This window comes from Rhea pennata, chromosome 1 (assembly GCF_028389875.1).
Source record: "Rhea pennata isolate bPtePen1 chromosome 1, bPtePen1.pri, whole genome shotgun sequence".
Taxonomy (NCBI): Eukaryota; Metazoa; Chordata; class Aves; order Rheiformes; family Rheidae; genus Rhea; species Rhea pennata.
In genome coordinates this window covers 99334079-99352410 of record NC_084663.1, presented here as the reverse complement: position 1 = coordinate 99352410, position 18332 = coordinate 99334079, and the positions used below count along the sequence as shown (strand labels likewise).

Genomic DNA, 18332 nt, shown 5'->3' with positions numbered 1-18332 from the left:
CTGTTGATTTAAGCAAGTTCTTAAAGATCATCTTACTACAGCATACACACATTGTCATGAGCTATTCAGTAAGCAAACTAGCAGAGCAGGAAGGTCTTTGCTGTCCTACATTTCTGTGATGACTCCAGCTGTACACACAGTTTTTCATAACTATACCTTCTGCACCTATGAGCACATTAACATTTTTAGTTAATGGCATAGAACAATATCCAAAATAACCATTCTTAAATTGCACAGATAGTATAACATAGTTATTAGAGGGTAAATTAGCACAGCAAATAGACAGTCATTTGCCACACTTCTGTTTGGGGTCAAAAGGCCAAAAACTGCAACAGCTTCTTCATGTCCTGTCTTTTAATACGATAAGCAGAGGTATATCATATTTAGAATACTGAAATTTCCCATCTTCCCAAACTCTTTTCTCTCTCTCTCTCTCTTTTTTTTTTTTTTTTTTTTTAATCAAACCCAACTGCTGGATAAAGTGCTTAGCATCCAACACCTTCACTAGTCTCTGGGAAGGACTACCTTTTCCAGAAATGATACTACATAGGGTTGTAATATTTCTTAAGGCTGAATTGTTGCATGTTTTCTCCCTTCCTTTAGGCAGTACATAATTACTAAGAGCACTGAGTTATGATCTACCACCACTAAGCCATATCACATAGGTGAAATAGGCTCTTCCTGACCTGCATTTTCCTGAACTGGCATTTCTAAATTGACATGTGCACTAGTTTTGCCTGTCTTCATTAAAAATTGTTTTCTTCCCCCTCCATGAAGCCATTTTTTCAAGTTCTTTCAGTCATACCAACAGCTGAAAGATCTCTCTCTCTGTATTTGCACCAAATTAGCTTACCTCTGCCCTGCTATGCAAATTCATCCCTCTTTGCACTGTTATTTGTCTGCTTCTGTTAATATCTACACAACTTGTGCAATGTACTTGCATTAGTTTTCCTGCACGTAAAACAGATGTTGTATATGACACTTCCCAACAGTCTTAACATATACTTTTACCATAGCCTTGAAAAGGACTTTTCTTGCAGGCACCCCATTTCCACCGTGTATAACTTACACACTTAATATCATACCAACACACTTTGCCTTGCATACTCTGTAGTTTTTGGCTATTAGTGCTGCATTCCTTCTATCTTAGATTTCTCTCTACATTCCTCTTTTTGGATTCTCACTACAAGTTTACTGAATGAGTGTCATGCTTTTTTAGCAGAAAATGGAATCACAAACTCTGAAAAAAGAATGCCTGGTTCTTCTATCTGTGTCTTATATCATAATTACTGTGATACTTTAAGTGATGGATGGATATCCTCTAACCACTCATGAAACTGTTTTCTAATTAAAGCAGCTTAAGGTATCAACTGTTTTACTTTCCATAAGGCAATTACCATATCTGCTCTCTCTCTGCTCAACTGAATGCATTATTTTCCTTAAACTTTTGTGTTAGAAAGACTGTGCCGCTAAGCTTCAATCACGCATTTGAAATTAATGTGGCTTTTCGGATTACTGGTACTTTGGGGATTTTGTAGCAACCTTTCTGGACTCAAAACCTGCACAGGTCGTATTATTCCTCTGTGAGTTCTATCTAGAAAATGTGCTTTGTCTTTATCAAGATCATGTTTCTCTTTAGTAATTTGAGACTGCTTTGTGATTAAGGCCAACTGGGAAACAAACTGATGCTTCTTCATGTAGTGTTTTCTTACACCACTCCTTGTTTGATACATTTTTTCACAACATTTAATCAGGCACCTGTAAAACAGAATATACTGGTTATTCATTATTCATTTTATCCCATAAAAATCATTTTTTAAACTGAAACATTGCCTATGTTTTTCTACACTAGTTTCAAACATGCAAGGAAAGACAGATAATTACTACAATCTGTTTAATGAGAAAAATCTTTCCTATTAGAGCTGCTTACCAATTTTCATCATCTCTTTCTTATTCTAAACAGGAAGCATGACTAAACTGATCTTCCAGTATAATTGCAGCTCCGTGTTCAGGTCCGTAGTGATTTCCGTGACCTTCCTCTTTTAAAAATCTTACATGCTACAACTGCTTAGGAGTTGTCACATCTGTTCCATCAGGTTGCCTACTTTGAGAGCCATTCTTGGTTGATATTTACCTCTAAACAAACACCCAAAAGAACTATAAGACTTACTTTCGTCATCTGAATCGAATCCAAAGAGCGTCTGACATTTCTTTTGTGCAAGGTGAGCCTCAAGTGCTTCCGAGTTACAGTAGATGGTCAAGCAGTTGCCACATCTAAATCTTTCTGTTGATTTGCTACAAACTTTATCTTGCTCAGAATGAGCATCTACTTTATCAGTCAAAAATTTTCTGCGTTTTGGCATGCTAATGTAACGTTCATCAAGATAACTTGGAGGCAGCGGTCTAACATAAGGTTTTGTTAAGATGACACCATATGAAGTATTCTCTGTCGTCTGATTTGGTTTAGAAGATAACTGCGAGGCAGCAGCACTATTTTGGGGTGTATCATGACAATTCTGTAAAACTGGTAACACTGACCCATTTTCTGTCCTTGTTTCATCTGCCACTCTGTCCAAAGCTATTTCTGGTGACTTTGACGATGTCTGCTCCAGGTCACTGTGCCCATTGACTAGTTGGTCACTAACAACACTACAGTTTTCAGAATTTGGCTGTAACACAGGTGTCTTTTGGTCTGTTGAGCTTAAAACTGTAGCACTACCCTCAGATGAGCTTTCATTTCCATTCTGAATTACATTATTTGCTTTCTTTTCAACACTTTGAATGTAAGTCTTTGGTTCTGTAGAATCCTTCCTTGACTTCCAAGTTGGAATTGGTAAATCTACAGTTTCTGTTTCATTCATAGATGCATCACTTTCTTGGTAGCTACAAAGCAGTTCTGAAGAATCATCTGAAGAATCTTTTTCACTTGCATCTTCTGAACCTTCTGGTGTTTTATTTAAATAATGCTGAGCCTCATGTTCATACAGCAAAGGGAGCTCTTCAAATAGCTCACAACACTCTGCAAAATTGCACTGAGCTTTAAAAACACTATGACTTTTTGTATGTTCTGCCAGTTCAGTCGACAGCTTAAATCTCTGATTACAATTAAAATGTAAACAGAAGTAAACATTCGGATACACATGTCTCTTCAGGTGGTCTATAAAATGTTGTGAATCAGCAAATTTTCTCTGACAAAACCGACATTTTCCTTTATTCCATTTCATTATATGTTGCTGCACCTTCAAATCAGTTGGATGAGCTTTTCTTGCGTGTTTATTGAGGAATCTTATCTTTTTAAACACCCTAGCACAACCATTGGCAGGGCAGTTAAAGCTTCCTTCTTGATCCATAGCATCCACATCTTTCTGAGGGCAAAAAGCTCCATTTACTTTATGAAGGACCGGTGACTCTTTACTGGAGCTTCCATCATCTTCTGGCAAGCTTTCTGTATTTAAAGCATCAGGGATGTTATTAAAACAGCTGTCACAGCTGCTGTTTTCAGTTACATCATCCTGGTCACTTAGATGATTTTCTACCGTATCAAATATCTGTTCAGTATTCTCTTCTTCCACATCAGCACTTGGAACTATTGCAGTCACTAGTTCATTATCTTTAGAAGCATCAGAATTCCCATTTTCAAGAGAGACAGAAACTTCAGAACATTCTAGTTCATTAGAGACTGGAGTCTCCTGTCTGTCCTCAAGAACTGCAGCAAGATGTTGCCTTTCTATCTTTCTGACATGATTTTTTAAGTGCTTCAGCATAAGTCCTCTTTGCCTGAACTTTCTGCTGCAAAGTACACAGGAAAAACTGCCCTTTTTCTGGTGAGCTTGTGCATGTCTCACAATGTGACCACCAAGAAATTCCTTGTTGCATATCACACAACGGTGCTTCGGTACGGTATGATCTAACATTTTAGATGTCTCAAGAGCTGCATGATTCTTTTTGGCATTACCTTTGGACTGGACTTCAGACAGGTCTTCAGTGTCAAGCTCCCCATTATTTACATCTGTTAGGCAGGCGTGGTCTTCACTTAAAGCCGTATACTCTGTTATCTTCTCTGTATTTGCAGTAGAGTTTTCCAGTGTACTTTCACTTAAACCAGCAAAGGCTTTATCCCCCAATAATGCTAAACAATTCTGCTTGATCATCAAGAAATTCCAAAATTCTGGATCAAAAAATAGACCTTTTTTTAAAATTGGAAGCAATTCAAAACGTACACGGTTTTGAACAGAACTAGTGCACTCATTGTATTCTTCATCTGCACATTTGTATAAATGTTCTACAGTGTAGTATGATTCCAGGGTACGCTCAAGAAAAAAGACTGAAAGTGCACAAATTCTGAGGATCTCCAAGTCATTTGGCAAAAAATGAGCTATCGCTTTATATATGAGACTTTTCATGTTGGGATCTTCACGGAGGTCCAGTTGCAGGGCACATCCACATATTTCAACACATATCTGAAGACCATCTTCACCAACCTGCAGAAAGGAAATTACAGTACACAGTATTATATAACATTATTTTCCCTATGGGTTTACAGAAGCCTAAGCCTTGAAAGTCAAATGAAAAAAATATATCAGACTAAGGGGGAAAACACCCACCTAACTAGTATAAACAAAAGCTCAAATGTCAACATTCGATGCATCTATGTTCACCTACTTGCAAAATACTTAAAAGCTCAGGAAACTTCCTGCTAGTTAAAGAAAAACTGTAAAAAGTAAATCTTGTCTAAAAGTTCGTATATTTTAAATTAATGCTAAACAAGGCCACAAACTACAGATAAGGAAATGCCCATGAATAACACTGGTTTGCAGTGAAGACTTTGCAGCTACTGTCAAAGCTATATATTCTTGCTACATGCAGTTCTATTGTTAAGACAATTAACTATTTGGGATTCCTTAATGATTTTAAAACAGAACAGCAGGTAATACTATCTGATCCAGCACTATCTTCTGTCTGCATCCTGATTAACTACAATGTTTCACTGTAATTGGACAGTTATTCTGAATTTTGTCCCTGTTTCATCTCATTTAACTTGCATCGCAGAAAAAAATAAAAGCTATAAACAGTGCCCTCAATTTTCCATGATGACCACTAAGGAAAACATTACAACCCACAGCCAAGCACTCTATGATTCCTGACTTCTCTGCGCTGACAATTTATTCTGATGAGCAGAATTCCTTTTCTACGCTTTAGGTTGGGGGCTCAACCAGGAAACTTAAAATTGGGAGGAATAGTCATACTGCCCCATGTATCACTGGTTAAAGCAAAATGAATTACAGGAAAGTTTAAGAATGATTAATGCCGACCTCTATTTAAATGTTTCTTGTGTGTGTGTGTGTGTGTGTGTATATATATATATGTATGTATGTATACACACACACACTCTCACTCAATGTCATATTTAGTGGGCTATTAAAAATATTATAATTCAGATACAAATAAAAGCTAAACTTTTCTAAGACTAATAGAGTCTTAGAAATTAGTCATTAAAGACTGATCAAGTTATTTAAGTCACCAGAAGTACTTTAGAATACATACTCAGATTAAAGTCTTGAATAACAGCAAATCAATGCATTTACTTATAACTGTACAGTAGCATCTTTGATAAAGTAAGTTTATTACTTTGCACAGAAGTCCGTAAACTCCTCAAATATTTAAGGCACAGAATATGAAGGAGCTCCATTCAATCAGGTTAATGATGAAAAGCAACATTTGCTTTGAAACAATCGCCACACTTGTGTGTGAAGCATTGCACATTACACTATTTTTTGCACTGTTTTGTATAATTGTAACATTAAGCATGAAATATACTTCTCTGAAGCAAAATTTTCTCTTCTATTTTGGTTTAGCTCTTGTTTTATGTTATAATAAGTACATTTTCAAATCTTGCTAGAATTGATCAAAAGGTTCAGAATTTAACAAAGGAGAAAGGCAGATGCAATGGCATTACACAAGTCCTATTTCCTTAAGAAACCTGGCTAAAAACAACAGGTATCTTTCACTTTTACTTCATATGTTTATTACCAATTTCTCCATTTATTTATACAGAATGACAAACTAACTTTCTGCAACAGATAGAAAGAAAAACTCATGCACAACAGAGCAAGGACTACCATAACATCAAAGCTCATTCTGACTTCAATTTCTGCGTTCTTCCCTGGCCTCTCTTCACTTTCCACAAAAAAATCACCACTATAAAATATAACCATCACTTCTCTTCAGTATTACAAGTAATAAAAAGAAGAGAGGGAGAAAAAAAACCCAAACTTACTTCATCCTTAATGACTTTCATGAAAGGGAAAATTACTCTGATATTTGTAGCAATTCTTAAAAGCTGGTAGCATTGGTCAACAAATACTTGTTTTGATGGGTTAGATTTAAGCTGCAATTTACTCCAAATGAAGATCAGGTCCCTATAAGTACAGAACAAAATATTTTGATTAGGTTGAGTTTTAAAGGACTATACTGCTAAACAAGATGTATTCCTACAAACAATTACTTGCATTTTCTGTAACCAAGATCTTATTTTTGATATGTGATTAATACCAGTCTAATTAACACAACTGTACACAATATGCACAATGGAAAATATAACATAAGCATTCAGTGTATCTCCTATCACTAAACCAGTTAAATATGCATCCGAATATTAATGAATTTAGTTTAGCATCAGAGAATGGCACAACAAAAGCAAATGCTACAGCATCTAGCCCTTAACATCACATGAAATAAATGGCAGACTGAAGAAGCAAGCGCTGTGTGCACTCCAAATGTATTTATGGATTAAACTACTGCCAGTGCCATGATGAGGAGAAAAAAAAAGAAAAAAAAAAAACTCTGAATGTGGAAAATCAGAGCATAGCAGAAAACTAGTCTCTGATGCATTGTATTGATAGGAAATACTGATGTTTTCCAGTTATACACATTACAACACAATTGTCTTTTTTGACTGCTGGTATCATTGACTTTTCTACTCCCAACAATTATATAAAAGTATTATATTTGAATGTATTAGCCCTTACTGCTAAATACTCATATATATCTACAAACAAATAACATTTCTGAGTGATACAAGAAAGCATAAGAAAAGAATGAATTGCTAGCCTACTGCAGAGGAGCACCTTGTACACAAGTAATGTATTTAGTCTATAAAATATACCTGACAGAACTCTACAGCCAGCAAAAAAGTTTTATGCTCTTTAATTCAGAGACTCTGCAGGGTAACTGGATCTTTATTTAATTAAAACAATGTCAAGAGTGCCATCACGTCAAAAATCTTATTCAGAGGCAGATATGGTCAGGACCAGGCTGAAATCCTACCACAACAATAAAATGCAAACAGGGGCGCATCTGGACTTTAACCTTCTGAAGGAATACACTTTTTCTTCCACCAGTTTCCTCCCTCAGAAATCCCAAACCCAGTTACTGACAAAATACTTGGCTAATCTTCTAAGATCTCTAGTTTGTGCTAGGTAGAATCTGGCAAACCTTTTGTGACTAAGCTTGTCGAGTCATGTCAACGTCTGCACGAAGAGAAACGACAGTACTGGCTATGACACAACACTAACTTCACTTTTAAATTTAGGACAACTCTATAATTTCACATGACTAAGTGCTAATTGGGCCAGACATCAGATCTTGATAGTTTATTTTCTTCAGAACCAAGAAAACTGCAGTCAGGAGAAGCCTCAAGCTTACGTGGGGTAGACAGTTAAGAAGGGAAGCTCTTAGCAAATAGCACAAAGCAAGTTAGTCCTATAGGTTTTCTAGAGGTGCAGGCTGTTCACCTTCACTTTTACCAGGTTGGAAATCTAAACGTTTGAGCTCTCTGCAAACTTCACGTGGAAGTTTGAACCAACCAGTGTCTCCATGCACCTATTCATTTAAACCATTCATAAGAATTCAATACAATTTTCAGCCTAACATAGGAAAGAAAGAACATTTTTGCTAAGGATGCTGTTAAATAATACAGCTAATTGAACTAATTGCCTGCTGCTGTTGAACAGAATAGTAGATACTGCTCTTTCTTTTATTCTGCTTTGTCTCATAATATTTCAGAGTAAGCTGTTTTAATGCTAATCCCAGAGAAAACTCAAATTATTTTCCTTATGGATTAGCAGCTCAGTGTCTCATGGATTCAGACAAGTGCAAAAGCTGGCAAAAGAAAAGAGCAGAAAAGAGAATGGATAAAACTGAAAGTAGAAGGAACAGCTCCATGGATGAAGAGCAAGCCATTCAATAAGTTTAACCACTATCTGAATAGACCCCGAAATAAAATATTTCAGTTATTCCTCCATGTAGCCACTGAGGCTCCTCCTTCTCAAGATTTCTAACTGATAATCACTAAGGGTTAAATCATCATCAAAGAACTGATCAGACCCCATTTTAATCATTTACATGCTTTGGATACCAACTTTAATTACCACTGAATTCAACTGCATTTGGGACATTTGTTTATCACTCACCACAAGACAGATATTTGAGATTATACAGCCGGGGTGGCTATAGTACAATAGCAGTGCTAGCACAGTATGATATAGAAGTATACTGCTCCGTAAGTTATTCTATCCAAGAAATTGAATAAACCTTAGTTTGTACTCAGCCCTGTGCTTAAACTATTATTGATAGATCAAGGGCAATTTATATTGGTATGAAAGGATCAGAGAACTGGGTATTACAATTACCCAATTCAATAACACTACCTAAAATTGATTAAATTTGTGGGGAAAAAAGTTCTTGATTTATTGACATAAGACCTACTTGAAAACACCTAAAACTGCATTTAAATGCTGCCTGGTATAGAAGGCATTCCGCTAAGCCTGTTCCATAAAAAAATCCTGTCGTCTTTCTGAATAGAGTTGACTCATGCAGGAAAGTCATTAATCAAATCATTATGGACTGCTCTATCAATACACAAAGGTATTGCACACACTTGTACACATTATTTATATATACACAATATTTCTAGCAAGACTAAACGTAGCTTTTTTGTGACATAGGTGTAAGGGGGCTTTCACTTCAGAAAAAAGAGTGATAATTTGGATCACTTGAATCTAGGATTTATTCTTCACACCAATGAAATAGCTTTGGAACAGAGCTGCTCAAAGTCCATCTTTTGCTGAGATAACATGAGAAGTAATGGTTTCAGTTCAAAGATCTACCTGATATAGGCTTCATATAAAGAGATAATAACTGTCTACTATTTCCAGCTTCCTAATCTGTTATCTTTGCTGGTAGATTTTGACTTAGCAAGTCTCTATTAGGTCTGCAAGATCCTCAGCCCTCCACAAGGCTACGTGACTTTTGCTATGCATAGCACTGTAGAGAAAAAACAAACAAACAACCCACACACCACACTGAACACATACTTCTCTGGGGAAAAAGGCAAAATAAGGGCTAATTAAACCTGACTTCAAATTCTTTGAAAATTTGAATGATGGCATAGTCATTCCTTTTTGCTTCATAAGCTTTGTCCTGATTTGCTTTATCTTAAGCAGATTTCTCCTCTTGAGTATGTAATTGTGACTGCTAAACATCTGCAAAGAATCAAGCAATGATTCTAGCTGCAAAGACATAACTGCTCTAAATTCTTTAAAAGATCCTCAAATTTTATATTCTAAAAGATAAAAATGCATTCACAATGAACAGATAACTGATACACATGTCTGGAATTTCATTGTTGATGACCATTTTGCCAGAATGTTATAACAGACACCTTGTTTTTAATAGGTGCTTTTTTTGTTGTTGTTGTTGTTGTTGTTGTTGTTTGTTGTTTTTTTTTTTTTAAACCATGGATAACAGAACATTATCAACTGGATAACAGCAAGGTTAACATGCATGTTATTACTGCATAAGGTATAAAAAGCAAGTTTCACCTCCAATATTTAAAATGCATTTCTTAAGAGACTGAGATCCTGAAGCAGAAAGAACTATCCATATTACTGATTTTTGTGGGCTACATCTGGAAATGTCTTGCCAGATAAGATTGAAAGTGATACAGCATTTAGGTGGGAATCAGCAGAGTTGCATTCCAGTTTGAAGTTGGTTCCCTGGGACTCAGACAAGCTATGTATCTTTTCAGTTGAGCTTCTTCACTTGTGCTATGGGCACAGTCATGCCCACCTTTTTGTGGCAGACTATGGATGAAAAATGTTATTGAATAACTAGGCATTGCCAATACTCTGTATTTCATAACAAGATTTCCAATGTTTTTTGCTCAACCAAATCAATTACTCATCTAACAGCGAAGACTATTTTATTAGAGGAAACAAAACATTATGTCCAACAGTGGAGAAGAAGGAAATACTTTCTAGATTCCATACTGAAGTTAGTTTTTATAACTGAGTAGATCAATAATCAAATCTCAAGTAATTGGGGGAAAAAAAAAATCAAAGCTTTGCTGATTGAGCCTTTTTGTCTCAGCCACATAATTAGACCAATTAAGCATACTTTATCAAGGCAGGTGTATATTACTTTAAATATGGAAGTTCTATCAAAAGAAGAATTACCTTCCTTAGACATCTTTCAGACCTCAGAAAGAAGTTTTTTCTGACAACTCTCTTTAGAGAATATATATTAACCATAAATATGTCTAACTACTTATTTGACTATGTGTGTACAAAAAACAGTCTCATTTAAATCTTTGCTAGAGAAATACCATTTACCCTGTGGCTCTGTTTATGAAGTAATAATCTGCATAATCCATAGCATACATTCAGAAGCCTAAATTCTCTTTCTAGAAAGATTTCTAACATGAAACAGTTTTGAGTACAGTCATGTAGCTGGACAGCAAAATACCTGCAGTGCCAAAGAGTCTACAGGCAGCTTATTGTTACTCTTTGCTAATAATAATTGCCATATTTATAGGTACTTACAGCCTACAGTATCTAAAGGCTCATCCTTCTGTTACTTTGAAACAGTTAAGTGTTGAGTAAGTGAAATGGTTAATAAGCACTGCATAGGCTGCCACTGAACAGGACTGTGTAAAAGGTAACAGGCATAACAGATGTGTTAGGAACATTTAAATGTCACATTAGAATGTTTTATCTAGTATTTTAAACTTCAGCTACATCTCAAAGTTAAAGTTACTTTCTTTTTGGCAATAAGCATTTATTATCTGCTAAGCTGCTTCACCAGAAATAAAGTATTTACCATATACAATACATGTCCCCATTTTGGAGCTGTGGGACTAGGAACGATTCACATAGTTGCAAGGCTAAGGTAGTCTTCCCTTCTTTTTCAGTGTTGCAGATGATCTCAATTCCACTCTTGCAATCAGTCCTCAACAAGTGCTATACAATTAAAATAAAATCATCTTAGATAAATTGGCTAACATGAAGTAAAAAAACCTATCAGACATTGCTATATTAAAGAGGCCACTGAAAACTTTAAAAAATTGCTAGTAATAGGATTTTCTTTGGTACAGCTTTTGGGTAGGTCTATAAATAGATACTTTGGACAAATTAAGAGCTCTTCAGTATTTCTTACAGAGTAATGACAATGAGCATAATTGTCTGAGAAACTAAACATTAAGCATACCTTTTTTGTACAAAGGTAGCCTGTCTTTAAAATAAGGTTAAGTAAAGCACCATTTTGCAGTAAGCACTATCAGTGACAAAAGTATGACCACATTTAGCTATGGGGTGCCATTTTATGTACTGGAGCAACATTATCTTTAAGGCTAACAAGACTAAATAGTGTACAAAACACTAGACTGACATAAAGTATGTTAATTGCTTTTGCCAGTCCCATTGTAAAATAATAGTTATTACACTGAAGTTGCAAAGTATCAGTGACTTAAGTTACTTAGGGAATATACCCGTAGGCAAACTTGACCAAAAAAAATCATTTAGGTCAACAAGATTTGTGCTTAATTACATTTATCTTTCCAAAGCTTAAGTGAGCACTGAGTTAAGCAATACCAGTCTAGTTGCCTGATTTTATAACATTTGGTGCTACAAAAATAGACTTCCATATGCTCTTCTTGACAATTTGTATACAGTAAGTATAATGTATCACTTCATTAAAAAAAAATATACTGACAAACAATACCTCCTGGAATAGCTGATCTTCTAATGGTGACATATAAAGACAGGTGAAAAGAGCTTGATGGAAATACAGATCTTTACTGATATCTGGATGATTTATGCAAGATTTGATAAGAGCCATTGCCTCAGGGATGCGTTCACAGGCAATAAGGTATCTGGCACGTAGTTCAAAGAACAGTGGATTTTCAGAGCTTAAATATTTGTTAACTGTACAGAAAAGAAAGATTTAAAGGCAATTAGAATATGAAGTCCAAACAACAAATATACTTAATGTTGTTTTTAATAGTACAATGCCAACAAATAATACATAAAAGGCTCTGCCAAAGAAGCTATCAAATATTTAAGTAAATATCATCATCAAGAATCTGTATTTCTGCTTGGAAACAATTTTTTTTTTCTTACACCAGTGATCTAACTAATTCAGTATTTTGTTTCTAGCAGATCAACACAAGATGCTGCAAAAGATTAATAAAATAAATACTATTTAGAAGCAGATACAAATAATCTTCAGAAAGAAAGTCTCTCCTTTCTCAGCACTGAAGTCTGGCTGATTGTCTACAGCCAGAAGGATCTATATCGCGTACAATACTATAGCTACAAATGTTCAAAACACTCAGGATACTCCTTACCCATTAGAATGGAAGAACTCAGAGCAGAAAAGAGTTATCTATAGTTCACACGCTGTTTCTTTAAGTAGCACTGAACACCTTGATTTTGCTTGGATAAGTGGAAAATTTCCCCCCAAAACCCTGCTGGACACATTTAGAAATCTTAGATGCCTAAAGACCTTTAAATTCTAGCTCTAGTTTTGGAAATCTACTTTTCAGATCTAGAAATTTTAATATTAAACTTAGAGCTAGAATTTTAATGAAACTGTTGCAACTGATAGATAGATATTCATAAAATACTTCACAATATTTACGTAATTGGGAAATTATGAAATATGTGGATGATGATACGCTTTAGATCTCTAGTTGAAAAAAATGATACAGATTCCAGTATCTCTAAAGATTAATGGCTAAAATATCACTCAAAGCTATTAAATTTCAGGATGATGCTTATGTTTTAAGAATTATTTGCATCTTGTCAAGTAATACACACTCTAAGGTGTTAATAACGTGTTAATATTTAAGTAATGCATTAGACAATATGGCCTGATCTTCTGCTTATATTCTTAATAGCTACCTTAAGACAGAGATAGTCAAAAAAGACAATTTTTAGTGTATACACCAAAGCATTGTGTAAATATTTCATATGCAAAAAGGAGAGATTTTTATTTAAAGTCAATGAAGGCTAGGAGCAAGCATGAGGTTTATATGTTAAAAAGAACCTGCATAAAAAAAAGTTACCAGCAACTGAAAGCGACAATTAAAATAATTCAAATAAAATAGATGAAAGTGAAAACTACACAATCTGAACAGCCAAGAGTAAAATTTCCTCTGAAATAAAAAGATTACTTGTGTAACAAGTTTTATTTTTATATATTTTTTTTAAAAAGGAACTACAGTTTGAAAGACATTCTCTATACTCAAACAGGATTCTCTGTGCTGTCTGCTTTTTTTTCTTTTTTTTTTTTTTTTTTTTGAAGGCTAATAGGATGTGCAAGTGAGAACAGGGAATATTATCCAAAGTGATACAAGATTTTAGATTTCTTAATGGATGTACCACATACTCCACTGTAAGAGCAGATCTTATTTCTCACTATTCACTAGCACTTCCGAGTACAAACACAGTAAAGAGTAAGACTAGAAGAAAAGCTAGCATTTAACAGCCCCTCCTTTTTTGAATTAACATACTTAGAATCATAATCCCAATCATCAGTTTCATAAACAAACTCTATTTAGCAGTTGTAAGATATTCATATCATTAAATTAGGGCAGGAATATTTAGTTCTTGTATCTGTTGAAGTTTAAGAAGCACTACATACAACAGTTGCCTGTAGCATCCTTTTCACTTAAATGAAGGGAGGAAAGACTGCAATTCACAATACTGCTTGACTTGTTAACGTATCATTCCCATTTTCTGAGTTATAAGCTCTTAGGTCAATATGCCCCTTTACTCCTTAAATGAGAATTCCACTTCTGACGGCATCAATTTCCAATGAACATGTCTCCTGTACACTCTAAAACTGCTTCGAATAGATCTTGAATTTCAACTAAACAACTCACAGGCTTCTGCTCCCTCTACAGAGCAATGCTTTCATTTTCTGAAGAGGCATTTACAGCTGTTCTAACCCTGCAAAGCAGAATACAACTTCCAACTGTAGTAGCACTTAGACAAATCTGCTATACATTAAAAACACCTTGGGGAACACAACATCTATTCTTGTCCTGGTAGTGTGTGCATTGCTTTGCTTTAAGATAATAGATATCCATCACCAACTCAGAAACTAATTAACTGCCTACACCTTCTTTTTTCCTCAGTCTACTATATTCTCTTCCTGAAGTTCACAGTAGGCTCTCTCACAATGTATTCTCCCTAATCTAATAGAGGGTTATTGTTCCTATGTTTCGAGGAAATTAAGGGTCACATCAAACCCTGCTATTTTCCTTAAAAACCAAAGACTGCCTCTTCCTTTGCAGCCTTCTCAAAATTCACATAAGGACAGGCAAAACAAGCTTTGTCTTGGCCTAGCCTCGTCAGTGTAACTAATGAATCTAAGATAGGATAATGTAGTTCATACGGTTCATATCATCAATCTGACTTTCACAAGTAATGGTTGGTGATTCAGCAATAACAGTTTTCCTCATTTAAAATAGCATCCCTGAGAGAACAATATGGCCAAGTTTTAAAATATACACTAAATACTGTCAGCTGATAAAGCAGCACAGAATATTTGCTCCAAGACAAATTTCACAAGAATCAGATTTTAGAGGAAGAGACAAAAAAAGCTTCCAAAAAGATATCATCCGTAATAAAATGTTTGCCATCACAGATGAGATATGACAAAGGTGTGTGTGTGTGGAAATCTGAAGGTAAAAGAGGAAGAATACCTCAGCAGAGGGAAGGAGATGTACCCTGTAACAAAAGGAAACAGAACGATCATCTAATGACTACAGGTAGTCTCACTCTTAGTCTCTCAGGTTAAAACTAGGCAAAGATCCTCACACTTTTACCCACTGTAGAGAGGCCTCATGCTGATCAAGGAAGTCAATCACAAGGAAAAGGACTGAACTTATTCACTGCTGGAGACATGGAGACTGAGCAGAACAGTTCTATTTACTACTGAGTTACAAGTAATTTTTTTCTTTCCTGGGATATCCTCTCATTAAGTCTTTTCGGATTACAACTCAATTTGAGACCTAGCTTTAAATCATAACCACCAAAGCTCCTAGAGTTAATAGTGTGATGTAGAGCAAGATAAGGATGATCTTTGTTTTCATTGTGATTCTGTATGTACTTGACTCAAATTTATAACATACAGAAGTACACAGACAAACTATGTCACCTGATTGCCCTACCAGAGACATAAAATACCTATCAAGGATTTCCCACTTAATCATATTAATTTGTTATTAAACTACCTTCAGGTAGTTAAGGAGGCAGCTATTTGAGCTTTTCTGACTTTACAGGCCTCTTCACTGTAGCATGAACACATTGTCATGAATACAGAGTAATGAATTCGAATCATGCATTATACCATGCTAATCTGAGAACAGTTCAAAACATATATATATATATATATATATATATATATATCTTTTCTGTCACTATCAAAGGGAGACAAATTTAAAGAGGTCCTCTGTGAACATTACTAACCTCTCACACAATATGACTAGCAAAAACTTAATTACTATAGCTTGGGTATGTGTCTTTTTCACCCTTAGGAACCTCCATGAACAATCAGGCTAGCTTTATTTCCATGCACTGTTAAAAATGCTGTTTTACTCTGAAGCCCTAACAGAAATTTGAGCGCTCTTTCTCCTAGTCCCAAACGTAGGAATTACACATACTGTAGTAATAATAATAATAATAAAAAAAAAACACATATCAGGTACAGTCACAGGCCTCATTCTAAACAGTCCAGGAAAATAAACACCACAAATGCAAGTATATACAATTTAAAAACAAGAAATAAACAAGTCAAAGTACCTTAAAACAAACTTATACATCAAGACCTCCACTCACCATGATATTTCAGCGGCCTAACCACAGTCAAGCCTTTCTGTGCACTCTTTTAGGGAGTAAATAACTTGATTTGGTAATTCATTTTTATAAGTGACAGCTCAATAGCCTCTTGTATCAGAGTAATTTCACTGCTATTCTATAAAAAAATTTAAACTGCTAACAAAAAAGTTGTTTCCTTTTTAATAAAAAAGGGACTGGTACTACAGGGAAAAAAGTTAATGACACCTCCTGACTCCAGAATGAATAATGCATAACTTAAACGCATTTTTTTCAGTACTCTAAAAAATTAATGGGGTAAATGAAGTACCTAATTCCTGTGATACAGGCTTTGCTTTAAGAATTGCTTGTAATACTGGATCTTCCCATGGTCCACCATCTCGGATAATTCGAGTCACTAGTTCCAGGTTCATATTTCTGTATTTATTTAGAAGATTCTGACATTCCTGTGAGTGAAAAGAAATGTACGAAGTTAGAAAAGAGAGATATCTAACAAAAAAGTTAGCCTGCATAAAAAACTTTAAACAAGTATTCACAATATCACAAGTATTTCTCAATAAACAATTCAACATACGAATTCTTTCATTGATTAGGCCTATACAAAGTCATAAAACAACAACTTATGTTTTCTAAAACAGTAATATACTAGCACAGAAGCCTGAATGCAAATGTCCTCTGTTGGCATTCAGCAAGACCATGCTATCTGTATGACACAAAGCAAATTCCTTTCCTTGAATTTGTAGACATTACTGGCATACTTTATAGGAGAAATCTTCACCTGATGCTAGTCTGCACTGATTTATGCATATTGACACTGGAAATTAGGATCTGGTGATTGAGTCCAAATTCTACTGGATTTTAAAGGCAAAATTTGAATTAATCCATGTGAGTCACCAGGCCTCTGGAAATTTCCTTTATCCAAAGCTCTACATAACATAAATCACATATGCTTTCCAGTGCTTGCTTAAAATAATCTGGAAGCAGATATACACACACATATGTGTATATACATATATATGTATACACACACATCAAGATTTCTTCCATTGTTACTTGCTGGTGAAAGTGTCAACATTAATGTTAATCAACAGCAGAACTCTAACCAGTACAAAAAGGTACCTAAGTTTCAAAGGGAAATAAAATGTCATTTTAATTCCTTTTTTTTTTTTTTTTTTGGAATTGTTTCTTTTGGGTTATTTTAATCTGTTCTTTCCAAAAGGGCTACAATAATTGTATACAAATGCAACTGAAAGATGGCTTCTATTCACATATAGCTTCAGATACCCTTTTTGCAGTAAATTCTTTTACCTTCAATTTCTTCTCAATTTCTTCAGTTATATTCAGATGAGTACAATGGATAATAAAGCCTGGTTAAGTAACTGAAACAATGCTTTTCACTACCACTTTGGTTATAAAAACAGATTCAGAAATTCCTTACTAAGAAAATAAAGACATTTTAATGCATTCATTGTTCAAAAGACAAGGCACTTGAGTTATATCACAAAAACAGAGAAGCAAGTACTATATATCTCAATTGTTTATTAAGTTCTATCTGGTCCATACACTGTCTTTGAAAAGCACTTGAGACTGCAAAGATGGCCTGTAACAATTACTTAAGATACCATACCTATTCCTAGGGCTGCTAAAGCCACTCCTTGATCCCATTCTTCAGCTAACCCTAATCAAGCACATAATTGCTGCTGTTCTGATAATTAACACCAGTAGTCCTGATATATTAATTTGAAGCAGCAGTAACAAATATGTATCAACATAAAAATAAAGGATAGCTACTTCTCAAACTGCAATTTTATTATCAGAAGCAGCAACACTACTTTTCACTCTTTCTTTCCAAACCACAAAGCTTCCTTTCTCATGCTGGCACAAGCATTTGTGTTTCCACGCAGTGAACTTAATTCAGAAAATTGTTCCACTTTGAAAAGCTTAGCTGGCACAAAAAGACTAGATTTCTGAAGCCAGGATCAGTACTCTAATGCAGTTGTACCTAGGCACATAAAAACTTGCCCCACTCCAGGCAAGAGTACAGAAAATAATGCTAGTTTATGCCGATCTGAAGAGTTCATTGAAATTTAGCTTTAATTTCAAGGTTACAGTTTAAAACAGTGGGCGGAAACTTCAGGTTTCATGCTGTGAACT

At 35.0% G+C, this 18332-nt stretch overlaps 1 protein-coding gene across 2 annotated transcripts in view; it reads right to left on the bottom strand.

The window, feature by feature from the left end:
* Positions 1-436: 436 nt before the first annotated feature.
* ZNF654 (zinc finger protein 654) overlaps positions 437-18332 on the bottom strand; it is a 35450-nt gene continuing 17554 nt past the window's right edge. For both annotated transcript variants that reach the window (XM_062596941.1, XM_062596947.1), the window contains 6 exons: positions 16489-16624; positions 12058-12260; positions 11158-11297; positions 6278-6419; positions 2171-4481; positions 437-1758 (listed from right to left, as the gene is read on the bottom strand). In XM_062596941.1, coding sequence (XP_062452925.1) covers positions 1751-1758; positions 2171-4481; positions 6278-6419; positions 11158-11297; positions 12058-12260; positions 16489-16624 — 2940 coding nt within the window. In that variant the 3' untranslated portion in view covers positions 437-1750. The remainder of the gene's footprint in view (positions 1759-2170; positions 4482-6277; positions 6420-11157; positions 11298-12057; positions 12261-16488; positions 16625-18332) is intronic.